A 26,567-nucleotide genomic window follows, 5' to 3' on the forward strand; every position below is an offset into this window, starting at 1 on the left:
CCAAGTAAATTGATTCTTGTTAGCATTGCTCTATTTTTGTTTTTCTACCACGTACTCGCTTAAACATTTTTAGATCGATATTCACCCCCCCTTTATCGACTTTCACAATCCAACAGTTTCTTGGATTTTTCTATCTATATTTCTTTAAATTTGTTAGATTTAAAAAACTTTTTGAATTTTCTTACCATATAAGCTTCTTGGTTTGCATTAATATCTGAGTCTGACTCGGATTTGTCCTTCTTGGTGGTTCTTAGTGCCAAATTCTGGCTTGACTCCTTAATTCTTGTCCCTACACATATGGATTCATGCAAATCTAAAGTTGGAAATAGTTCTTCTAAGGTACTTGCCTTCAATTACTTCGAGATGTAGTAGACATCTATGATCAAAGTCCATTCTGAGGTTCTAGGAAAGACATTGAGTGCATAGTGTACTGAGTACCGGTTGGTTATTTTTCACCGAGGTTGACTAGTTCGATGATTAGCTCCTTGATCTTTGCTTATAGTTAGGCTACCTTCTCACCTTTTTCCAGATGGATGTTTGTTAGTTGATTTCGAAGAAAGTCTCATCGTGCTAGCTTCACTTCGGATGTTCCTTCATGGAACTTTAGGAATTTTTTCTATAATTCTTTGGCTGATGAGTAGCTTCCGATGTGGTTGACTTCTTGAAGCGGCAATACACTTAGCAAGTGGTATTCCGCTCTGCTACTTGCTATGAAATCACTTTGTTCCTTCTTTGTCTATTTATTTTCTTCTTTCTCCTCTCCTTGTTGATCTTTAGGAACTACAAAATCATATTTTATTATTAAGAGAATTTTAAAATCAGTTCATAGGAATACCTCCATTCGATGTTTCTAGTGCTCGAACTTCCCCTCGAACTTTGGCGGGTTAAGACTGTTAGTTAGAGCCCTAGAGCCAATCATTTGATGATTGTTGTATGGACTCATTGTATCATATTTCTTATGTATATAAAGTCATTTGTTTATGGTTATTATACTTACTTGTATTGGTGTCAAATAACTAAGTATAATAACGTTCTTGAGTAGAAGGTTCTTACCTATATCAATCGATTGGTTGAATCGATAGTGAGATGATATAGGGAACACTACTCTTAATTATTCCTAGTCAAGCATTAACATTCAGGGACAATGTTAATACGACAAGACTAGCATGTAGGTCAACTCGATGACTTGATCTCACAAGTCATGGATATGGAGATATCAAGTTGACACATGGGTATGCATTGGAGAATGTATACTGAATGACCCGCCATGAGAAAGTATCATGGATCGTTATATGAGTGTCATATACTTTCTTATGTGACTATTAGTATGACTATTAATCCTTGGACCTGAAGTCAACATGGTTCCCTACATAAGGAGTTACATACTTTGGCTTCGTCAAACGCCACCCGTAACTGGGTGGACTATAAAGGCGATTACTAGGTATGTAATAAATTATGCGGAGGGATGTGAGTGATATAGATGGGATCTATCTCTCCTATATGACGGGAGTGACATCGATATTCTTGATAGAGTAAGACCACGAAGTGCATGGCCATGTCCAAATGAGTCAATATGAGATATTGAGCTCATTTGATTGAGTGAGTCTACTTGGGATTCAAAATTTAGATTGATTAGAGGATGACACGGTCTATGCCTCACATTGATCAATCTAGATGTCAAGGATAGAAGGACACTTGTCATATATTGTGAAGAGTCACAATTAGTTGTTACAAGGTGATGTTGGATCTCAACATTCTTATAACTTGGGTAGTAATGATGTATTGCTAGATACTGCTCATTACTTATGCTTCTAAATGGGTTTAGGAGCATTGTCAACGTTATAAGAACCTATAGGGTCACACACAAAGGGCAATTAAATGGAGATTAGGTTCATCAAATGAACCTAAAGGATTAGGTTCATTTGATGAACCTAAAGGATTAGGTTCATGTGATGAATCAAATTGGATTAAGAGTAATCCAAATTAGGCTAATTGAGTTGGACTCAATTTGGTTCATGTGTTAGATGAGTCTAATTTGGACTTAGACTCATTGAGTCAATTTAATTCAATGAATAGAGATTCATTAAATTAAAATTGACTTGAACCAATGGTTAGATTAGATCAACCAAGGGAGAGAAGTGGTCAAGTTTGACCTGACTTAAGTAGGAAGATGAAGAGTCAAGTTTTGACTTGACTTTGACTTGACCAATGCCACATCATCAAGGCTTCTTCATTTGGTCAAGTTTGACTTGACCAAATGCCACCTCATACAGGAGATCAAGAGACTTGACTCTTGATATTTCATGGGGGTTACAAGCCATTAAGTGGTCGGCCACTTAAAGATGTGAATTAGTGCATTTTGTGTGCTAATTGATTTTCATCTTCTTCCTCATTGCTCTCTTCTCTCCCTCTCCTCCTCCTTGCCGAGACCATCAAGAGTGCTAGCACATCCTAGTGGTTTCTCTCCACCTCCTTGCTTGTATGGATACACATAGAGGAGTATCTACTTTGATACTCTCGAGATCCGGCAAACCGTGGACGAGCGGGATTTAGCGAAGGGCTTCGCATCAAGGGTAAATTCTTATCTTGTAGATCTAAAGTAGATCTAGACTTAGAAAACTCGTACGTGAGAGTTTTACAAAATTTTATTTCTTCGCACGGATCCGTGGCATGGGCATTTCGAGGTTTTCGCAACGCAAAAAGCGGTTTTTGCGGCCCGAAAAACTCAACAGTGGTATCAGAGCCACGTGTGAAGCGCGTACGAGTTTTAATTTATATTTTTATGAAAATTACAAATCTGTGAATTTCTGTAAATTTACTGTTTTTAAATATTTAATGGGTATTTTTCTCGTAGAAGCGAAGCACAAGAGTTTAGACACTTGTAGGCTTCGACTACCGAGAAAATTTTTTCGAAACGGCAAGGTTTCGCCCCAAATCGTTTTGGGACAACGGGCTAAGGCACTGTAGGATCGCTGAGGAACACTCGCGATGGTTATATCGCGGGTAGGGGTGCTGCCCCTGACCCCACAAGGGGCTTCGTTCCGCGATTGCGCCCAAAAATCGCTAAACGGGACCGCCGGGAATTTTTACTCATAAAATTTGTAAGAAAAATTACAGAAATTTATAGAAATTACATAATTTAGAATTATATATTATTTTGTGATGATCATGGTCCAAAAGACCCAATTTGATTGGATATTATGTGTTGTAATTCATAATACGGTCTGCATGCCGTCATGTGATTGTGCGTGTTGTATATTTGATACGCGACCTGCGCGTCGTGCATTTCTATTTATTTATTCCTGTTGTAAATAGTTTAGACTCGAATGTAACTCAAGTTTCACTTTTGTAATGTACAAAATGGAGCGGTGGAAGGTCCACTCGAGACGGAGTTACGAGGAAGGCGCGATCAACACAAGGTGGTCAATGGAAGGAGCTTGAGAAGCTGTTGACCTTAGGTTGACCATCCGATCTTCTCATTGGCTTGAGAAGATCGTAGTAGGGCCATGACTAATCAAAAAATATTTAATTAATTGCTTATATGTGTATATGTGATGCATGCTAGAATAGTAATTAATTAGCGCCTTAACGATTAGATTAGATCTAAATCACGTACATGATGCGCCCTAACGATTAGATTAGATCTAAATCGCGTATATGATACACCTCGTCGATTAGATTAGATCTCAATCGCGTCAACTCGTAATGCCTACCATGCCGTGATACCTATCACTACCTCGATCACATGTTGTTGTTGAATCTGCCAAAGTAGAGCAACACATATTATCTTGGTAGGGTACAGAGGGACAATCTTGGTCCCGCCTATCAACGCATGGGTGAGTACAACTCAATTAGATTGAGTAACTAGTTAACTCAATTAGATCGAGTTTAACTATAGGCATTTTCCAATAGTTGGAAGATAGGACAAAATCACGTTTATATTAACTCTTGGGCATATTAGCCAAAGCTAACTCGAGTTTTAATATAAATGCGGATCTTGATCCTATAAACAAGAGTTGCATAGAGATGTAATTAGTAATTAGTTACCTACCAATCATACTAAGTCTTGGACGTTTTAGCCAAAACTAACTCAGGGCATAGTATGATGTGGATCTTGTCCCACATGAATTATAGAATTCAATGGGAGCATCATTTAATTAAAGGCTTAATTAGATGATTAATTAGAATATGATATTTATTTTCTGCATTTTCCTGTTGTAGATAACCATGACGTCAAATACGAACTCTTTCTCCCTGCGTTCCGTCCTTGAAAAGGACAAGCTCAACGGAGCTAATTTCCTGGACTAGTACAGGAATCTGAGAATCATTCTCACACAAGAACGTAAACTGTACGTTCTGGAGCAGCCCATTACGGAGGCACCTCCTGCCACTGCCACGCGAGCTGACCGTGATACTTACAAGAAGCATCAAGATGACGCATTAGATGTGTCATGTCTTATGCTCGCGACCATGAACTCTGAGCTTCAGAAGCAACACAAGTTGATGCGCGCTTACAATATGGTTGAACATCTTCGTCAACTATATCAAGGACAACTGAGGCACGAGAGATTCGAGATCTCTAAGGCACTGTTTCAGTGCAAGATGCAAGATGAGACTCCCGTAGGACCATATGTACTCGAAATGATTGGGTACATAGAAAACCTACAGAGGTTGCGATTCCCGCTTGGCCAAGAGCTGGCCACTGATCTGATCTTGCAATTCTTGCCAGATAGCTATAGTCAATTCGTTCTAAATTATAACATGAACGAAATTGACAAGCCACTGCCCGAGCTGCTTAACATGTTAAGAACTGCTGAGCTCAACCTTAAGAAGGTTAAGCCCAACTCTATTCTGATGGTTTAGAAACATAAGGGCAAGGGCAAGCCCAAAGGCAAGGGAAAGTCCCAAGCCAAGGGCAAAGGCAAGGTACTGAAACCCAAAGGAGGGGTCGCCAAGGATGCTACCTGCTTCCACTGCGGTCAGACCGGGCACTGGAAGAGGACTGCAAAGTTTACCTGGAAGATCTTAAGAAGAAGAGAAGTGAGACTTCCACTTCAGGTATCTATGTTATAGAAGTCAATCTATCTATTTCTTCATCATGAGTATTAGATACCGGATGTGCTTCTCACATTTATACTAATGTGCAAGCGCTGAGAAATAGTAAGGCATTGACGAAGGGCGAGGTGAACCTACGAGTAGGCAATAGAGCACGGGTTGCTGCTATTGCTGTAGGAACTTATCATCTATCTCTGCCTTCTGGGCTTGTATTAGAATTAGATGAATGTTGTTATGTGCCTGCTTTAACTAAGAACATAATTTCAGTTTCTTGTTTGGACAAGAAAGGTTTTTCATTTATAATAAAGAATAAATATTGTTCAGTTTATTTAAATGATATGTTCTATTGTAGTGCACCTCTGATGAACGGACTCTATATTCTAGACCTTGAGAACCCTATCTATAACATAAGTACCAAGAGGTTCAAGTCAAATGACATGAACCAAACTTATCTCTGGCACTGTCGCTTAAGTCATATAAATGACAAACGCTTATCCCAGCTCCATAAAGATGGTTTGCTGGACTCATTTGATTTTGAATTATATGAGACATGCGAGTTATGCCTTCTAGGCAAGATAACCAAGACTACCTTTAGTGGACACAGTGAGAGAGCGACTGACTTGTTAGGTCTTATACATAGTGATATATGTGGCCCTTTCAATGTCGCTGCCAGAGGTGGTTATAAGTACTTCATTACATTTACTGATGACTTCAGTAGATATGATTATGTGTACCTGATGACATATAAGTCAAAATCCTTTGAAAAGTTCAAAGAATTCAAGAATGAAGTACAAAACCAGCTTGACAAGAGTATTAAGATACTTCGATCAGATCTAGGTGGTGAATACCTTAGCCATGAGTTTCGTGACTATCTAGCTGAGTGTGAGATTCTATCTCAACTCACTTCTCCTGGAACACCACAGTGGAATAGTATATCCGAAAGGAGGAATCGTACCTTATTAGATATGGTACGATCTATGATGAGTCACACAGATCTTCCTATGTATCTTTGGGGCTATGCTCTAGACACAACAGTCTTCATTCTCAACCGAGTTCCATCTAAGGCTATAATAAAGACACCATATAGGATATGGACTGGGAGAGATGCCCAGGTGTCTTTTATGAGGATTTGGGGTTGTGAGGCTTACGTTCGACGTCAAGTCTCAGACAAACTGGGACCCAAATCCGACAAGTGCTATTTCATTGGATATCCCAAGGAAACGAAGGGATATTACTTCTACATTCCCAGTCAACACAAGGTAGTTGTGGCTAAGACTGGGGTATTTCTTGAAAGGGACTTTGTTTCTAGAAAGACTAGTGGGAGTACGTTCGATCTTGAAGAAGTTCAAGATATGGACCATAGCACTGAAGCCTCGATGGAAGTTGAACTGGAACCACAAAGTGTTGTGGATGATGTTGTTCCATAAAGAGTTGAGGAACCACAACCAGTTAAAGCAGACCTACCTCTTCGTAGATCTGATAGAGTACGTCGTCAGCCTAAGAGATACTCATTTCTCTTGTCTGACCATGATGACGTTGTGCTCATAGAGGATGAGCCCACCTCCTATTAGGAAGCTGTGATGAGCCCAGATTATGAGAAATGGGTAGAAGCCATGAGATCCGAGATGGAATCCATGTACACTAACCAAGTATGAACTTTAGTTGATCCACCTGAGGGCGTAAAACCCATAGGGTGTAAGTGAGTCTTTAAGAGAAATACTGACATGGATGGACTTATTTATAAGGGTCGCTTGGTAGCTAAAGGTTTCAAGCAAATTCATGATATTGACTATGATGAAACCTTTTCTCCAGTAGCGATGTTTAAGTCCATTCGGATCATGCTTGCTATTGCAGCATACCACGATTAAGAGATCTGGCAGAGGGATGTCAAAACCACGTTTCTGAATGGAAACCTGCTCGAGGATGTGTACATGACACAACCTGAGGGTTTTGTAGATCCACGGCATACTGGCAGAGTATGCAAGCTGCATAGGTCCATTCATGGACTAAAGCAAGCTTCTCGGAGATGGAATCTTCTATTCGATGATGCGATCAAACAGTTTGGTTTCATCAAGAATGAAGATGAACCTTGTGTCTACAAGAAGGTTGTAGGGAACACAGTTGTCTTCCTTATATTGTATGTGGATGACATACTACTCATTGGGAAGGACATCCCTTTGCTGCAGTCTGTCAAGACTTGGCTAGGAACTTGTTTCTCAATAAAGGAATTATGTGAAGCATCTCGTATTCTAGGCATACAGATCTATAGAGATAGATCTACGAGATTTCTTGGCCTAAGTCAGAGTACATACATTGACAAGGTATTACTTCGGTTTGCCATGCAGAACTCCAAGAAGGGATTTCTACCGATGTCACATGGTGTGAGTCTTTCGAAGACTCAAGGTCCCTCTTCTAGAGAGGAGAGAGACTGCATGGATCAGATCCCTTATGCCTCAGCCATAGGATCTATCATGTACATCATGCTATGTACTCGTCCTAATGTCTCGTATGCTTTGAGCATGACGAGCAGATACTAGTCAGATCCAGGTGAAAGTCATTGGATAGCAGTCAAGAATATTCTTAAGTACTTGAGAAGCACTAAAGAATATTTCTTGATATATGGAGGCGATGATGAGCTAGCTGTAAAGGGTTACAGTGATGCCAGCTTCCAGATCGACCAAGATGATTATCGATCGCAGTCAGGGTTCGTGTTTTGCATAAATGGTGGTGCTGTGAGCTGGAAGAGTTCGAAGCAGGACACAGTTGCTGATTCTACAACAGAGGCCGAGTATATTGCTGCATCAGAAGTAGCAAAAGAGGCAGTTTGGATCCACAAGTTCATTACTGAGCTTGGGGTGGTTCCTAGCATAGCTGATCCTATAGAGCTCTATTGTGACAACAATGGAGCAATAACACAGGCTAAGGAACCTCGCTCACACCAGCGGACCAAACACATACTACGACGCTTCCATCTCATTCGAGAGATTATCGAGAGAAGAGATGTGAAGATTTGTAGAGTACCCACAGAGGCTAACATCGCAAATCACTTGACCAAGGCTTTGGCACAGAGAAAGCATGATGGTCACACTAGGTCATTAGGCCTTAGAGCCTACACTGATTGACACTAGTGCTAGTGGGAGATTGTTAGTTAGAGCCCTAGAGCCAATCATTTAATGATTGTTGTATGGACTCATTGTATTATATTTCTTATGTATATAAAGACATTTGTTTATGGTTATTATACTTACTTGTATTGGTTCCAAATAACTAAGTATAATAGCGTCCTCGAATAGAAGGTTCTTACCTATATCAATCGATTGGTTGAATCGATAGTGAGATGATATAGGGAACACTACTCTTAATCATTCCTAGTCAAGCATTAACATTTAGGGACAATGTTAATGCGACAAGACTAGCATGTAGGTCAACTCGATGACTTGATCTCATAAGTCATGGATATGGAGATATCAAGTTGACACATGGGTATGCATTGGAGAATGTATACTGAATGACCCGCCATGAGAAAGTATCATGGATCGTTATATGAGTGTCATATACTTTCTTATGTGACTATTAGTATGACTATTAATCCTTGGACCTGAAGTCAACATGGTTCCCTACATAAGGAGTTACATACTTTGGCTTCGTCAAACGCCACCCGTAACTGGGTGGACTATAAAGGCGATTACTAGGTATGTAATAAATTATGCGGAGGGATGTGAGTGATATAGATGGGATCTATCTCTCCTATATGACGGGAGTGACATCGATATTCTTGATAGAGTAAGACCACGAAGTGCATGGCCATGTCCAAATGAGTCAATATGAGATATTGAGCTCATTTGATTGAGTGAGTCTACTTGGGATTCAAGATTTAGATTGATTAGAGGATGACACGGTCTATGCCTCACATTGATCAATCTAGATGTCAAGGATAGAAGGACACTTGTCATATATTATGAAGAGTCACAATTAGTAGTCACAAGGTGATGTTAGATCTCAACATTCTTATAACTTGGGTAGTAATGATGTGTTGCTAGATACCGCTCATTACTTATGCTTCTAAATGGGTTTAGGAGCATTGTCAACGTTATAAGAACCTATAGGGTCACACACAAAGGGCAATTAGATGGAGATTAGGTTCATTTGATGAACCTAAAGGATTAGGTTCATTTGATGAACCTAAAGGATTAGGTTCATGTGATGAACCAAATTGGATTAAGAGTAATCCAAATTAGGCTAATTGAGTTGGACTCAATTTGGTTCATGTGTTAGATGAGTTTAATTTGGACTTAGACGCATTGAGCCAATTTAATTCAATGAATAGAGATTCATTAAATTAAAATTGACTTGAACCAATGGTTAGATTAGATCAACCAAGGGAAAGAAGTGGTCAAGTTTGACTTGACTTAAGTAGGAAGATGAAGAGTCAAGTTTTGACTTGACTTTGACTTGACCAATGCCACATCATCAAGGCTTCTTCATTTGGTCAAGTTTGACTTGACCAAATGCCACCTCATGGAGGAGATCAAGAGACTTGACTCTTGATATTTCATGGGGGTTACAAGCCATTAAGTGGCCGGCCACTTAAAGATGTGAATTAGTGCATTTTGTGTGCTAATTGATTTTCATCTTCTTCCTCATTGCTCTCTTCTCTTCTCTCCCTCTCCTCCTCCTTGCCGAGACCATCAAGGGTGCTAGCACATCCTAGTGGTTTCTCTCCACCTCTTTGCTTGTATGGATACACATAGAGGAGTATCTACTTTGATACTCTCGAGATCCGGCGAACCGTGGACGAGCGGGATTTAGCGAAGGGCTTCGCATCAAGGGTAAATTCTTATCTTATAGATCTAAAGTAGATCTAGGCTTAGAAAACTCGTACGTGAAAGTTTTACAAAATTTTATTTCTTCGCCCGGATCCGTGGCATGGGAATTTCGGGGTTTCCGTAACGCAAAAAGAGGTTTTTGCGGAAAGACGTTGAGCGCATAGTGTACTGAGTACCGGTTGGTTACCTTTTCACCGAGGTTGACTAGTTCGATGATCAACTCCTTGATCTTTGCTTATAGTTAGGCTACCTTCTCACCTTTTTCCAGATGGATGTTTGTTAGTTGATTTCGAAGAAGGTCTCATCGTGCTAGCTTCACTTCGGATGTTCCTTCATGGAGCTTTAGGATTTTTTCTTAGAGTTCTTTGGCTGATGAGTAGCTTCCGATGTGGTTGACTTCTTGAAGCGGCAATACACTTAGCAAGTGGTATTCCGCTCTGCTACTTGCTATGAATCACTTTGTTCCTTCTTTGTCTATTTATTTTCTTCTTTCTCCTCTCCTTGTTGATCTTTAGGAACTACAAAATCATATTTTATTATTAAGAGAATTTTAAAATTAGTTCATAGGAATACCTCCTTTCGGTGTTTCTAGTGCTTGAACTTCCCCTCGAACTTTGGCGGGTTAAGACTTGGTCTGACCATTGATTTCGTTACTTCGGTTAGCGGTTAGTTCTTCTAAAGCGTCCTTGCTCTGATACCAATTGTAGGTCCCCGGGTGCTCAACAAGAGGGGAGTGAATTACCTGAAATTAAAAGAATATACTTTCTCAATCTTTAGACTAAGTTAGGTAAACACTTGTTAACAAACAGAAAGTAAATACATAAAGAAAAAGGAAAGAATATTTACTTGATTTGCAATCAGAGGATTGCTAATCCAAGGTAACTCTAGCTCACTAAAATCTTCTTCTTTTAAAGGCGGAGTAGCCGCTTACAACGTTAAAAGAACAAAACAGTAGAGAACAGAACTAGAAATTGAAGTATAAAAGTCGTTTGTCAGTGTTGTTCTTAACTACTTAGATCAGAACTCTATTTATAACCTACTGGTCAAATATGACCGTTTGCTAACGTAGCAGCTCTGGACACTTAGAAGAGTTCCGAGCACTTGGGCTTCTTGTCGAGTAAGCTTTTGCTCTGATTTTTCGTTCCTCGAAAATGCCGCACGTTTCCTTCTCATCCGCCAACATACTTTTCTACAACACTCCATCCCTCGGATGCACCGAGCCTGTTGACTATCTCCCGTGTCATCCTTCTTGCTAGTTGAGTCTTTCACTCTACTTCTTGTGCTCCCAAGTTTCTACACACTTAGACATAAGACATCATATATACACATGACCTAACTTGACTTGGTTAATCAAGTCAAAACTATCACGAGGTACTTACATTATCTTCACTGGACAATGTATGAATCAAGAGATTGTTATGACCAAAAGAATTAAGATATCTCTACAATGGTATGATATTGGTCCACTTTGGGCCTAAACTCTTATGATTTTATTTTTGGGTTCTACCCAAAAGACCTCATACTAATGGAGATATTTTTTCCTTATAAATTCATGATCCTTTTCATATATTTTCAATGTGGGACTTTGTTTGCAACCATTACAACCCAGCAATCCCCCTCAAATGAAGGACTTCCCCCTAAAACTTATCCACTTGATGTCATCTGGTTCTTGACCCATTATGACTTTCCTACCCCTTGATCCAACTGACCTACTAGAGCTTCCTTATCCCTTGGTCCAACTGACTTACTAGGACTTTCTTACCTAGTGACAACTAGGATTTCTTTGCCTGATATTTGATCATCTTGATCCAAATATGGGAGCCCCTACTCCCTTCATCACATGTCAATATTCCACCCACATGGCTCGATTGGACCATGTCTCTTGTGCACAGTCGACAATTAGTCCTTCTGACAGTTGAGGCTCTGATACCAATTGTTAGGACCAAAAGAATTTAAATATTTCTACAATGATATGATATTTTCCATTTTAGACCAAACCCTCATTATTTTATTTTTAGGCTCTACCTAACAGGTCTCATACTAATGGAGATATCTTTTTTTTTATAAGTCCATCATCATTTTTCATGTGTTTTCAATGTGGGACTTTATTGCAACCATTGCAACCTAATAGAGATGACATTAAAAAGAGATGAGAGCACACATTAGGGTTCACATTATAATACATTGTTAGTTTGATATGCTTATATCATTCAGTTATTGATTTCTTTTTATTTGTTGAAGAGTGAAAAGATTGCAAGTAAAGGTTGCAAACAAATAATCTATTGGAATTAATCGAAAATATGAATTTATATTTAAGATGCACTTAATGAAGAATATCTTGGGAGTTATGAATAATTTGTCGTAAGTTTTGCAAAGAAAAGATCAAGACATCATAAATGCCATGATTCTTGTAAGATCAAACAAATATCAAATGTAAACCATAAAGATGATGGTTGTGATTTGTTACTAAATGAAATTTCTTTATTTTGTGTTAACTATGAGGTAGTCACCCTGCATATGGAAGATTTGTTTGTTTTTCATAGGAGATCACGACTAAATATTGAAGGAAGGATAAATATTTACTATCTTGTTGAAACGTTTTATGAAGTGATAGCAACTTCAATAGTTGAACAATAGCTTTAACGAGCATAATACAAAGTTGTTGTTATGTATGACTTATCTTGATCCATTAAATTCTTTCTCTGCTTATGATAAGAGAAAATTATTTCAGTTTACTCAATTTTATTCATCTGATTTTTCTACGAAGGAGTTAAGGCATCATGCGCACCAACTTAATAATTTTATTTTTAATATATGAAATATCAATTAATTCTAGCTAGCGTGCTAAAAAGATAATTTAATTGAAGAAATATTTCTTGTTATGCAACTATATCCCTCCAATTTTAGTCATGCTCAATTTTGCTCTAGAATGGTTAGACTCAAATCTTTTCAAAAATCTTTCCTTCTCCAAAAATTTCAATGCAAATAAAGAACAAAAAAATTAGGCAAAAATAAAAAAATATCTCTTAATAGGTAGAATTTTGTTAGATATAAAAGTTAAAATAAACAAATTTAATCAAACTTATTACACAGACAATTATTTTTAAAATTGTTTCAACTTATTAAATTCATTTTAATTTGATTAAAATCCATTCAAAATTATTATAGTAACTATGACATAATTGGTATAATAATTTGACCTAATTTTAATTAAATGGAAGTGATTTTGATTAAATTTAAATAATTTTAATTATGATATAGTGGTTATAATAGTTTTGATTTAATTTTAATTAAATTGAAGTGATTTTGATTAAGTTTAACTAATTTTAATTTAGTTATTAAAAAATATTTTGATCTCATAGTAAATTTTGATCCAATTTAAGTAATTTCGTTATATATTTAGTGATAATATCATAATAAGGGTATTGTTTGAAATAAAAAATAAACGGCAATGGGGGTGTTTGGTTGATGGGTTTGGGAATGAGGGAATGGAATGATAGTAAAAGATAGTGTTTGGATTGTGGGTTTGGGAATGATTACTAGATTTATGGGAATCAACCAAACCCATATAATTTGATGAGTTTCATTTTCATTCCTATTCCTATTCCACCCTACTATCAAACTCATACCCATAATAAATCCCATCATTTAACCAAACGCCCCTGACAATTTTTTTATTTAAAAAAAGCTCTTTTAATGAAAATTATAATGATTTTCGCTCCACAATTTTGCTATGATTTCTTTCCGTTTAGAAATCGCAATCTATCCGTCAAAGGAAACAGCATGAAGAGGTGTTTTATAATAATAATAATAATAATAATAATAAACTCGAAATTTTCCTTATTTTTTTAAAAAATTATTATCTTGTAACAATTCCTTCTTAACCACTGCTCGCCCAGCGCATTGACTTCCTGGTGGCGATTGAAGGCGGGGCTTCGATCGCCCGAACCCTAACGGCGCATTTCGACCTTCGCAAAATTGTTTGCTGCCATGGCGATCCTATACGCGGTGGTGGCGAGGAAAACGCTGGTGCTGGCGGAGTTTTCCGCCGTCACCGGCAACGTCGGCGCCATCGCCCGCCGGATCCTCGAGAATCTGGCGCCGGAGTCCGATTCCAGGCTCTGCTTCTCCCAGGATCGCTACATATTTCACGTCCTCAGGGCTGATGCGATCACCTTCCTCTGCATGGCCAACGAAACGTTTGGGAGTGCGTCCGAGCTTCCTGCTTTTGCTTTCCCCCCTTTACGGTTTTCTTCATTTGGTTTTGGATTTTGTACAAAAGTAGCTCTTTTAATGACCTCGATACTCTACACAATTTAAGGTATTTGTAATTTTAATATCACCTCAGCAGAGACTGTATAGCATGGTTTGTGAACTATTGCTCATGGATTTGTTAGAATGGACATCTAAGTCTATATGCTAAAGGTTTCTTGGAGAACGTAAGCGAGATCTCTAAAGTTTTTATAAGAGTATTCTCTGAAATTGCAAATATGGTAACTGGTGATCAGACATTGGAAGAGTTCCTTAAGAGGAGAACTTTTGTTTTAGAAGAATTGTACTTCCAATGTGTTTTAGCTCAACAATTTCTCTTGCTTCTTTCTGATAGTGGAAGTTTCTTATTGCTAGTGGAAGTAATTGTCTATACATTTCATTTGGAGATGGCACACTACCCAATACACAGATTTCGTATCTATATCTTTGATGGATTACATTATGTAATTTTTCTCATATTGCCCAAGAACTTACTCTTTGTCCTTTATTTATACTCTTTAATAGTTTAATCTAGTTCAACAGGTACATAGTCAAAAACTATTTCTTCTAAATATTACATAATGGATGACTTAACCTATTTATGATTTCTAGTTGAGGAATGTTAGTTTTCCATGTTAACTAGTGTCACAATATCTAAACTTCCAACGATTTCAGTATAATAATTTCTGTGCTGAGTAAATATTTGAAGTATGATATTATCTCACTCCTTTTCTCTTCATGTTTTGATGAGTTGATGTGTTCATTTCATATTACATCACTTTACCATGTCATTCCATGGTGAATACGTTTTCTATTGAAGAGAACAAATTTGTATAGCCCTTGATGATCTTAGGATGGATAACATTGTTCTAAATTATAGTGTTTAACTAACATAGATCAAGTTCATAAAGAGAGGTCTATTAAACACTTTCACATGGTTCCCTTGCAGAATCTGATTTTGCATAAATTAGAAATGTGTTATATCTTTCAGATATACTTTATTTAGTACATAAAAGCTTTTTTACTTTATTTTATCAATGTTCCAACTTTTAAGATCTATGATTTCTGTTGATTATTGCTTCAACTAGAGGATTTTTTGATTGCAGGGAGGATTCCTTTTATGTATTTGGAGGATATTCACATGAGATTCATGAGAAACTATGGCAAAGTAGCTCATTCAGCGCTAGCTTATTCAATGAATGATGAATTTTCAAGGGTGCTACATCAGCAAATGGAATTCTTCTCTAGCAATCCAAGCTCTGACACACTTAACCGTGTCCGAGGTGAAGTTAGTGAGGCAAGTTGCAAAAAACCAATGGAGACCTATATTTGTGTGTTTAAATAACTTGTGTCTGTTCCTCTCTTGTGATTCTGTGAGAATTGTAGATATATTATAGTTGATTGTTAAAAGAACAATGAAAATATCGAGATTCTGATTTTCTAGGAAATTTTCAATTCTTATTTTTTGAAAGCGTATCTGCTTCTTGTTTCTCTTTTTGTTCAAAGTCACTTGGCATAGTGAGGTTCTTTACTTGCTAATTGCTCCAATGAATCAATCATCTGTTTCATCTCTAGATGTTGCACAACTTTTGTTCTTCTTGTGCCATAGTCTTTACATAGTAAGATGGTATAGTTGTTTAATCATCAAACAAATGTCTATATATGGCTCCACTATGGTCTTTGGAGTTTGATGCGTGATTGATATTTTAATACTTCATATTTTATTTTTTGGAGTTACTTGAAACTCATTTATTATATGAAGTTGCAGTTCATTATTCTGTGATGACATTGCTACTAGTTGGCAACTTCTTGATACATTGGTTTTACATGGAGTCGATGTCTTTTTTCAAATGACTTCTATCTTCTTGCTTTGGTATTTTTGGATTTCTCACAGGTTTTGGATTGCTATGCTGTTTGAACTTTTGGTTGATTCTTCTACACTATGTTCTTATTTTGACTTATCGACCCAAAATTCACAGATACACACTATAATGGTGGACAATATCGAGAAGATACTGGACAGGGGTGATCGCCTTGCACTTCTTGTGGACAAGACTGCTACCATGCAAGATAGCGCTTTCCATTTCAAGAAGCAATCCAGACGTCTGCGGCAAGCTCTATGGATGAAAAATGCCAAACTTTTGTGAGCATCTCAACCTCTGATGTTATGATAATTATGACCTAAATTTTAAGAAATTGATTCTTCTATGGCGATAATATCTCAGAGCACGATCTCACTGAATCTTTGGTATCCCTGCAGAGCTGTGTTGACATTTTCAATCATTCTGTTGCTGTACATAATCGTAGCAGCTTGCTGCGGCGGCATCACTCTTCCATCATGCCGGTCAAAATAGGTTTGATCGAATTCCATAGTGGAGAACAATGTCACCGCTGTGTATATTAATTTGCCTTTTTGTTGCAACCTCGAATGAGAACTTGTTAGGTATAGTGAGTAGTTCACATTCCTCTACTGGTTTCCTAATGCACAAAGCCTAGTAAATAAACCAGCTGTTCATCCTGTTCGTGCCTTGATTTCGAATATTGCATATTTATTCCGATCACTTAGTGTAATGAAGATTTGGTTGGTGTATAATCATTCGAAGCTATTTGTTTGGGAGATCTTACATACATTCACTTTGTTATATTGTATCGATTCATTCGATGATATGCCTTTTTCAATCGATGTATGCTTTCTTTGGTGTGACTGGGTAGATCCATTGGCTTGTGGCCGTGAGAGCTCGTCTGCTCGATGTTGGGGGCTATTGGTTTGTTGAAGAGTTTACAATTTATCCTTTGTTTTTCCCTATCCATCCGTTGGGGTGAATGGGGTATTAGTCGCAGTTTGCTTGTCTTATTATATATTTAACTGAAAAAATAAAATAAAAATATATGATGCTTAGAAATAAAATATGTATCTTCATTTTTTAATTAAAATAAAAATTTGTTATATAAAACTTATAATTAAGAAGCTAACAATAATGATTAATCTACCCAAACCATTCAGAAGAACGGTGGGTTATCCACACCGGTATTTACAATTCGTTCCGTAGGGTCCTCCAATCACGAAGAAGGTATTCATTCCATGGCCCATTGGAACTCTCCCATCTCGTTCCTCAATTTATTCATCTCGCTCTCTCGATCGCCTCGCGTCACCTCGACTCGACTTCAACAAATTCCAACTGCACACTCTTCGAAGGGAGGCGCAAGATTCGTCGCATCTCGATCTCTCTCGCGCTGATCTCGCACACATTTCTTTCGCCCCAGCTATTCTTCGATCGAGCGTTGCTCGAATTGCTGCCCGCGTTTCTTCTCTATTAGGGTTTGGTCGGGTGCCGAGGGGATGGCGCAGAGCGGGAAGCTGATGCCGAATCTGGACCAGAACAACACCAAGGTCCTCAACCTTACGGTACTGCAGCGCATCGATCCCTTCGTGGAGGAGATCCTTATGACCGCCGCACATGTCACCCTCTACGAGTTCAGCATCGAGCTCAACCAGTGGGTGAGTTGAGATTGACATTCTTCAATCCTTAATTATTCGATTACGTTTCGGCTGTCCTTTGGCTGGCTTATCTCGTCTGATCTAGGGCTATTTTGTTTTGTTTCCTTCAGAGTCGTAAAGATGTTGAAGGATCCTTTTTCGTCATCAAGAGGTAATTGGGAATCCCGCTTCTGAGATATTTTGTGTTGTTAGTCTTGCTTGCTGTTGAGGTGTTTACTCAAATTGTTCAAAGATACAACATGTTGTTGGATATAAGCAGTTTGATGGGCAGACCATGTAGGAGCTAGCATGGGCGATACCAACAGATCTAAAGGAAGAGAATATGAACATACCTCATACAGCCTAATCGAGAAAAGAATATCTAGGGGAACATGTGTGTGGAGAAGTTGTTTGCTGTTATATGATGGTCCTCCTAGCCTTTAGTTACCCTCAAATGGTGCTAGTACCCTCCAAATGAGAGTTGAGTATCAATTCACTCTCTCAAATCCTCTCAACCAGCCTCACACATCGGGCAATGCCAACGCATACTATAACCTTCCCGTTAGTTCAGGCATTTGTAGATCAACCTCATTTAGCTGCTTATTTTCCTCAATATGTTGCTTGAGGTAGTTAGTTTGATACTTGTCAGCACACATTATTATGGAGCTTCAATCTTAACATCCACTACAGTTGAGGCAACTTCCATGGGCTAGAAGTTGCAACTCTGATTCCATTTTTCTTTTCTTTCCCCCTAAATGATGCCCACTTGCAAACGCATGCTTACAACTTGAGATGTTTGTGCCCTGTATGCCCTCTTCCATATAAAAACTAGAACATGACTAATATAATCCAAAGTTCCAGTTGTAGGTTCCATTTACCTCATTTCATTTCTAATCAACCAAGTAAAAAATTCCTATCAAGTTCAATTGGTATCGTATGAAACATTAGACACCCTATTCTTCACGGCTTTCCTAGACAGATTGTGCCAAAATACGCACAATGCGTTGCTTACTTATTAATTGAATTCATCACAACCTTTGATGTGATTGTAGCAATCATGGATAAGCTTTTCCAGGAAATCCAAAAAATCCACCTACACACTTGATACCCCTAAGGTTAAGGTTGGGAAAAGGAAACACACTCATGGACTTGACACAGTAAGACCCATAAAATTAGTTTTGGATTTTAGTGAGTTAATTTGCAAGCTAATTATGATTTGTAAATGAGGCTTGTTCATGTTTTGTAAGTCAAATTGCAATTACAAATTTATAATTAGAATGGAGCAGTTGGTTTAATTTTCTCCCTTCAAGTGCTGATTAAAATTTTGCCTTGTCATAATTTTCCTTGAATTATGAATTTGGTTTTTTTTTTAATTGATAAGTATAAAAAAAATATTATGTATTTGCAGGAATACACAACCCAGATTTCAGTTCATCGTGATGAATAGACGTAACACAGGTTAGAAATCTGCCATGTTAATGTCACATGCTTGGAGTTTATTATTATTTTTCTTACTATTATTTTACATTTTTGGTAGTTTTGTCTTACCACATATGTTATTTATATAATTGTAGTAATGAGAAAGTAAATGAAAAGTCTTTTTTGTAGATGTTTTGTTGGTCTCTTGTAAGTTCCTGTGGTTATCTTGGTTCAATATTTCTTTCTAGGTCATGCATAGTTGATTGGTGATATTATTGTGGTTTTTCCAGTGGGGAAGGCATATTAAGCAGAGTAAACAAAATATGGATTGCTTGATGATGTGATTTTGAGTGCTAAGAAATGATGAAGGCATTAGGGTAGAGTAAACAAAGACATGGATTTCTTGATGGTGCAAGTGTGAGTGCTAAGGAATGATGAATGGGTGAGCATCAAGTGAGCTTGTAAATTAGGCAGTGAACAAGGGTTGAACACCCAGTTTTAGCTTATAGATTTGTAGAGAATTATCTACCTTTCTTTTTCACATCTTTGAAAACCAACTCTTGAAGGAGACTGTAGGAAGTACAATATATAAACAAGAAGAAAGTATGGAATTGCCAAGAAGACTGTTTCTTAGCAATTACAAACGTCCACTTCAGCTCAACTCTCCTACACAACAATATCCTGTGACAACAACAACAAGTGTTATTGTTTTTCCTCTATTGTGCTGGATATACAGCCACATCTTCGGTGATCCAAGGACATTTGGATCTCTTTTGATTATTGTAAGAAATACTTTTTACCCTCTGTCCCTAACATTGTTAATCATTATTAATTGTTTAATTGAACTTCCTAAAATTATAAAATTGAGTTCCACTTTATTTTATTTTATCAGAGGGAGATGTTACTGTGAAGAGAGTAAGGATTGCTAGTTTATCCTTCTTGGATTTGTTTAGGCACTCTAACATTTTTGTCCATGCATCTAGAGTCCATATCATTCTTCATTACTGGAATAGGTCGATATGATGTAGTTAGCTCTATTTTTTTTAATTAATTAAAGACAGCAAGCCTTGGTTAAATCCAGTAACAGTCATCAATTACACCCTTAACAAAATTAATTTTCAACAATCTAAAAGATCCATGTAGCTTTTTTTTTATTGTCATTGATTGATCACTTATGCACTACTAAGTTCCAAGCTTATAATCAATTAAATAAGTTTATTTCATTTGGAAGTATAAGCAGGTTCGAATTTAGCTATCAGCTACTGTTGTAATTTGTTAATTTTTTAGTACATTCCATGCTGAAGTGTGTGCTTATGATTTGATTTGGGTTCTATGCATGAGCTGATTGAAAATACTGAAATGCAAATTAGAAAAACAGTAGGCGAATGATTGTTGTTTTTCTATATTAGAAGATATGGTTTCCTTATTCGTAAAAGTGTTGCACTGTATAAATATCGGAAGCTTAATTGTAGTAAAAGGTGATTACGCTCAGCGCCTCTCACAGCCCATTCTCAGATTATGTGAAGGGAGGTAAATCACGGGGTCAGTTTATAGCTGACCGCCAAGTAGCTAGGGGGTGGAAGGAGTTTTTCTCTGAGGGCATGCGCCCGTCGGAAATTGATCCCTGTCCCATTGTAGCAAATATATCATTCTCTAGCCAACTGGACAACTGTGGGGACAAATATCAGAAGCTAAAGAAAGTACTTCAACAGGTTCAATTGTTTTTATTAACCAAGTGACAGTTTTGATCTTTGTTGTTTGCACCTGATGGTAATTCATTGACTTGAAATTTAGAAATTCAATAATAGTAAGCTCATATATGTATGTATTTGATAATTGATGAATTTTCATCACCAGGTTGCCTTTTTTTTATGTGCTTCTTTTCTTTCAACAGATAATCTGGTTGAGGATCTTTTGGGGGATTTTGAGTATGAAGTCCAGGTTCCATATCTTTTATACCGAAATGCAGCTCAAGAAGTCAATGGCATATGGTTTTACAATTCACCAGATTGTGAAGCAGTGGCAAATCTTTTTAGCAGGTTGGTTTGGGATTTTTGAAGGTGCTTCTAGAATGATTATAATATGAAAGTTTTCTTTTCTTCACTTTCGCAGGATTTTCTCATATATTCTATTATATCTTAAAGATATTAAAAATGCAAATTCTAAATGATTTGGTTGAAAGCTATCCTTTATGATTCATAGAACAAGATTGAGATTACTTGGGAGCTATGGCCTTGGCAACTGAGCAAGTCTATAATAAGAACACAAAACACGGACCTGAAAGAAAGACATAAAATGCTGTAATTAAATAATTACAGCAGCGTGTTTTATAGAATTCTTTTTCTTCAATATATATTTTTTTTCCAAATAGCTGAAAGTTCTGAAAGGATTCAAGCAAATAAAGATATGATGAAAAAAAAATACAAAAGGAATCATTTAAAAAAAATCATTGAGTTGGAAGAATATACCAGGGTTAACTGGAATCAGCTTGTGTCATGGATAGGATACATGACTTGCAGTTTTTACTAGTTTAGGGCAACTATGTCTGCATCTGATTGAATTATGATTGTCATTAGCTACTGTCTCTCTACCTTTTTTGGCCATTTGATGTTGACATATTTGCCATATCCAAAAGTAGCTGTGAATTAAATTCCATTATAGCTAATCTAGACAAACTTGCAAGAATTACTGATAATCCACAGAAATAGGATACAATTTGTTTTTTCATTGTATTTATTTGTGTATTGTACACACACACACACACCCCTAGGTAGTTTCTTCATCAAGGAGGTAAGAATTTATTATGCATCCGACATGAACTACATTAGTTATTTTCATTTATTATGATTCTTTCTACTGATACAATTCATTTTTATTCAGGATACTGAATGCCTATTCAAAAGTACCTCCAAAACCTAAGGTCTCTTCTAAAAGGTACTTCTATTATCCATTTGTTATTCATTCCTAACAGCACATAAGTTCTTTTATTAATTTTTTTTTGTCTTTCAGAGTGATGATAATTCTTTTAGCACACTATCAATTACAACATTGAATGCTGCAATTCCTTAACCGTGATTCCTCTAGACTCCTTTAGAATATTAATTAATATGTTCTTTAGGTCATTCCACGCTGAACTTTTTTTAGTATTTTTGACAAAATGTTGAACCTTGCTAATTGAATTGTTCCAAGTCTCATGAAAAATTACTAAAAGCAATGATAATTTTGGTGATTAGCAGCCTAACTTTTAATGTTTCTATCAACACAGTCCAGTGGCAGGAAATTTCTGTTGTTGACCGTGGTATTTATTTGTTACTTTCTCATGATGCTAGAGTGTTGCCTAGTATGATGCACAGTTCAAGTGATTCACTGATGTCAACATGTTTTTTGATGGTTGCTAGCATGGATTTCATGATTTGATAAAATCTTAGCTTTTCAGTTTCTTGCATTTGTATAGATGCTGATATTGTTATGTGACTGTTTGGATGATTTTTTTTTCCCTTCTTTTCTTGTAACAGCGAATTTGAGGAGCTTGAAGCTGTACCCACTTCATCTGTCATTGAAGGCCCTCTTGAGCCAACAACATCAGCTACACCAACTCCTAGTGTCCCTGATGATGCTTTTATGAACTTTTTCAGTGTATGTGAAAAGTATCTTTTATTATACTCCCTATATGTTAATTCATATTTATAGGGTTCTCAGTGTCTCTTATCTATTTAGATTCCTGTAGATTTTAAGTATTGCGTAACTCAAGATGGAGATAATTTCTGAAATAACCTGTACGTATAATTGTTTTGATTTTTCAGAATGCTATGAACATGGGAAACACATCAAATTCATCAATTAGTGGCCAGCCACCTCTTGCCTCTGCACCAGCTCCGGTTGTTACTCAGGCGGCAAGTCTTATCCCAACTGCATTGCCAACTACTCAGTCCATTCTTGTTCCCTCAGCTTCACCAATTCCTCTAATGCCACCTCTGGAAAACCTTGAATCTTGCAATGGAAATAGCACGCAGGCTACAAATCTAGTGAAACCTTCATTTTTCTCACCAGCTGTGTCTTCTGCACTACTAGTACCTCCAGTGTCATCCTCGGTTTTAACTGCTCCTCCCTTCCATCCTCCAGTTGCAATGCAGCGGCCATATGGAACTCCATTACTTCAACCCTTTCCACCACCTGCCCCATCTGCATCTCTCACTCCTGTTCCAAACCTTGCACCAGTTATCACGAGAGACAAAGTCCGTGATGCACTATCGAGGCTTGTTCAGGTAATTTTTTTTTTGTTTGCGTGTGTGTGTTTGCATTTACCGTAGGTCCTGACCTAAGATAAATTATCTCTAAGTCATGTCCATTCTTTTACTGATGCAACATTCACATTTTTTTTGTCTCCATACTTTCCCAGTTACCTTCACACCAAAGTTGGAACTATGTTGATATAACTTTGTCTGATCACTGTCTATAAAACCTTTCTTTTTTCTGATAATAATTGTTTTCGTTTTTTTTTTTGGTCGTTGATGCTAGTTGTTACCTTTTTGTTTCTTTATACACCTAGGAATCCCTAGCTTTCCTCCCTTGTTCTTGTTTTGTCCTACAAACATCTCATTTTACTGGCTCTATCATTTGTTAAATTAGTCGTTGTGGTTTGATCGCTTATATTGATTTCTTTTGTAAAAGTAATGTTGGGGATACAATCAAAGTCCTACATTAGAAAGATATAAAAAAGATCATGGATTTAAAAGGAAGTAAGATATCTTCATTGACGTAAGACCTTTTGGGATGAGTCTAAGAATAAAGTCATGAGGCTTAGGTCCAAAATGGATAATATCATATCATTGTGAAGATATGTGCATTCTTTCGATCCTAACAAATGGTATCAGAGCTATAATCTAGACCAAATGCCATGTGGGGTGACCTTGAACGAAGTTGCGGGGAGGCCCGGAGCAAGTCATCGGATGTTTGTGGGGAGGTTGGGACCATGAGAGTAGTGGTGGATAATATCTCCGTTGGCATGATACCTTTTGGGTATAGTCCAAAAATAAAACCATGAGGGCTTAAGTTTAAAGTGGACGATATCATACTTTTATGGAGATATGTGAAGCAACAAGGAATTTTATTTTAGATGTAGGCCACTATGCCTTTTCTAGTCATATCTATATCCTTGGCAATACCATTAATATTTATTTTCGATTCCTTTAAACTAACTTTTCAGTTGAGAGTTGATTTTGCCATCAACAGTTTAATAATGCTTCTGTGATTTCTTGCTAGTAATGGCATGAAATAAACTTTAAGATTTGACTAGTTTTTTTTATTATGTTGAACTATTACATTTTAGCAAATGCTTTGCTGAAAACATTTCTGCAAATTTTTGGCGTTTGGTAGGTAAAATGAGTTTTCAATACGGAACAAAAAAATGGAATTCTGAGATGTTCATCTCGACTCTGTTTGCATTTCCTTTGATCAAATTTTTGTTTAGTTTGCTCATGGATTATACTAATCTGATTTACATTTTTTTCCTAAAGAATAATGATTTCATCGACATCGTCTATCGAGAGATGCTAAATGCACATTATTCATGAACAATCAGACATTGGTGAATGGGGTTGAGCCTGGTCCACTGCATCATGCGGCCGTTTCTTGTAGTTCCTGTAAAAAATTACCTATCAGTGAAGGCACAAGGAACTTCTGTTACTATTATCTTTTGCAATTTGTATATGGATGGAATACTGCAATCTCTCACTTTCTGTGTTGTGTTATTCATAATCTAGTGGGTTTTTGTTGGTTAAAACTCAACTTGGAAGATGGAAACATTCTTTTCAATGGAAGTTGTCGATGGCTCGAGCAATCAAATCGAGCAGCTGTAAAAAGGAGCTCGATAGAAGCCAAGTGCTAGAGCATGGTGCCAGCGAGACTAGGAGGAACTGATATAGAGCCTTGCATGAGAAGGTAGTCGAAGGCTTTGATCAAACTAAGGGTGCAAATGAATCAAATCAAGTTAAAATATTGATATTGGAGTTTTGAAGTCTGAAAATATAAATAATTTTGAATCAGTTCGAAATAAAATCAGTTGCTAGATTTGAAAAAAAAAATTATCAGAGTTTGGTTTGAAATAATTTTGAATAGAAATAAAATATTTTGATTAAAATTTTCTCGGAAATAGATATTTGAGGGAATATAAAAAAAAGATTTACAATTGCCTTTTTTTTATTTTTAAAATATAAGCATGAAAATTTGTTATTCTTAATAATTACAAATTAATTATGGAGCTTTATAACGCCGTCTACGATCGGATCCGATCAGACGTCGACTTTGCAGCGCGTGTTCTGGAATCGGTAGTAGTACGAGCCGGCATCGGAAGGCCTTGAGAAGTCGAGGACGAGGAAGCCGGGGCAGTTGACGTGGAGGTGGAAGTAGCCGGAGGTCCAGGCGCCGACCTTCCACCGGAGGCGGCCGTCGATGTGGACGGAGAGAAGGATGCGACAGGCTTGCTGGTCCTGGGAGAGAGCGGCGGAGAGGTCGGTGGCGAGAGGGACGCCGCCGCCGAAGAGGTAGGGGGACCAGACGGTGACGTCGTTGTGACCCTGGTAGCCGGCGGGGAGGGCCGCGGCGGCGGTGGTCTGCTGGCCCCGGTAGCGGGTGTAGGCGACGAGGTCATGGTAGTAGATGCCGATTCTATCGTTGGGGTTGCGGGATGAGAGGGTGACCTGGAGGACGGAGGTGAGGAGGCCGTTGCCGGCGGTGAGGTTGAGCTGCCCGACGGAGTTGTCCTGGAGGTAGAACAGGGGACGGATGGGGCGGAGGACGAGCCACACGACGAGGACGACGAAGAAGACAAGCACTACCAGGGAGAGGAAGCAACCGAACATCCAGATGAAGAGGCGGCGCCGACGCTCTCCGTCGGCGTCGCTGTAGCCGGAATCGTTCTTCTCCGACATTGGCAATCGATCGAACCCTTGGACGGTGACGAACCGGGCTGAGGACCTATAGTTTATATAAAGCATACCGAATTGGGGTCCACTGTGGTGGCCCACCTTACGTGGCGAGATTTGATTAGCCATCAGAACCAATTATATAGACTTATTTTTGGTAATGCCTTAAAATTGGGCCGATATTTGAAATAAAAGGAGAATAATATATATTGCGATATTGAGAGATGATTTTTTAGGAAAGTGATCGCATCACTCGAAATTAATTAGAAATATATTTCTCTATTATTTTCACTACGTTTGTTTCTATAATTGTGAGAGGAGTATCTGATGGTGTGAGGAAGAGTTGATGGCACGTGTCGAATACATATTTCTCTCGAAAAAGAGCTATAAAAATTGAATAGGACGGGATCCAAACTAATTTATTTTAATAAAATAAGTATACTGACTAAAAAACATGTTTTATTTGTTTTTTATGTTCAATTTAAATTATGAAATAAACTATTTTATTTTATGGCATATATATTCCTTCTTATTCTATTATTATTTAACACTCTAAAAATATATATATTCTTTTTATAAAAATAAGGCTTTCTAGATCGTTCACATGCAAAAATT

The 26,567-nt window shown here is 37.6% G+C and overlaps 3 protein-coding genes across 3 annotated transcripts; 2 read left to right on the forward strand and 1 right to left on the reverse strand.

Annotated features, from left to right (window-relative positions):
• Positions 1–13,759: 13,759 nt before the first annotated feature.
• On the forward strand, positions 13,760–16,760 carry LOC121976231 (vesicle-associated membrane protein 714-like). Its single transcript, XM_042528317.1, has 4 exons — positions 13,760–14,088; positions 15,239–15,429; positions 16,112–16,275; positions 16,393–16,760. Exons 1-4 carry the CDS (start codon positions 13,872–13,874, stop codon positions 16,484–16,486), a joined length of 666 nt encoding a protein of 221 aa, XP_042384251.1. The 5' UTR covers positions 13,760–13,871; the 3' UTR covers positions 16,487–16,760.
• A 441-nt stretch (positions 16,761–17,201) lies between these two features.
• On the forward strand, positions 17,202–24,811 carry LOC121976232 (mRNA-decapping enzyme-like protein). The gene is made up of 8 exons (XM_042528318.1): positions 17,202–17,631; positions 17,742–17,782; positions 19,019–19,068; positions 20,924–21,068; positions 21,910–21,963; positions 22,545–22,665; positions 22,833–23,294; positions 24,546–24,811. Exons 1-8 carry the CDS (start codon positions 17,473–17,475, stop codon positions 24,600–24,602), a joined length of 1,089 nt encoding a protein of 362 aa, XP_042384252.1. The 5' UTR covers positions 17,202–17,472; the 3' UTR covers positions 24,603–24,811.
• A 508-nt stretch (positions 24,812–25,319) lies between these two features.
• On the reverse strand, positions 25,320–25,958 carry LOC121978591 (NDR1/HIN1-like protein 1). The gene has a single exon (XM_042530919.1). The coding sequence runs from the start codon at positions 25,956–25,958 to the stop codon at positions 25,320–25,322; it is 639 nt and encodes a 212-aa protein (XP_042386853.1).
• Between the last annotated feature and the right edge of the window lie 609 nt (positions 25,959–26,567).

Source organism: Zingiber officinale, chromosome 4B, assembly GCF_018446385.1.
Source record: "Zingiber officinale cultivar Zhangliang chromosome 4B, Zo_v1.1, whole genome shotgun sequence".
In the NCBI taxonomy this organism is placed as follows: Eukaryota; Viridiplantae; Streptophyta; class Magnoliopsida; order Zingiberales; family Zingiberaceae; genus Zingiber; species Zingiber officinale.

What these genes read in the sequence shown, in the direction of transcription:
- LOC121976231 (XM_042528317.1), top strand. Translation starts at nt 13,872, where the DNA reads ATGGCGATCCTATACGCGGTGGTGGCGAGGAAAACGCTGGTGCTGGCG. An exon ending in TCCGAGGTGAAGTTAGTGAG is followed by an intron (nt 15,430 to 16,111) that starts GCAAGTTGCAAA and finishes CAAAATTCACAG; the next exon opens with ATACACACTATAATGGTGGA. An exon ending in ATGAAAAATGCCAAACTTTT is followed by an intron (nt 16,276 to 16,392) that starts GTGAGCATCTCA and finishes GTATCCCTGCAG; the next exon opens with AGCTGTGTTGACATTTTCAA.
- LOC121976232 (XM_042528318.1), top strand. Translation starts at nt 17,473, where the DNA reads ATGGCGCAGAGCGGGAAGCTGATGCCGAATCTGGACCAGAACAACACC. An exon ending in GCATCGAGCTCAACCAGTGG is followed by an intron (nt 17,632 to 17,741) that starts GTGAGTTGAGAT and finishes TGTTTCCTTCAG; the next exon opens with AGTCGTAAAGATGTTGAAGG. An exon ending in GTGGCAAATCTTTTTAGCAG is followed by an intron (nt 21,069 to 21,909) that starts GTTGGTTTGGGA and finishes ATTTTTATTCAG; the next exon opens with GATACTGAATGCCTATTCAA.
- LOC121978591 (XM_042530919.1), bottom strand. Translation starts at nt 25,958, where the DNA reads ATGTCGGAGAAGAACGATTCCGGCTACAGCGACGCCGACGGAGAGCGT.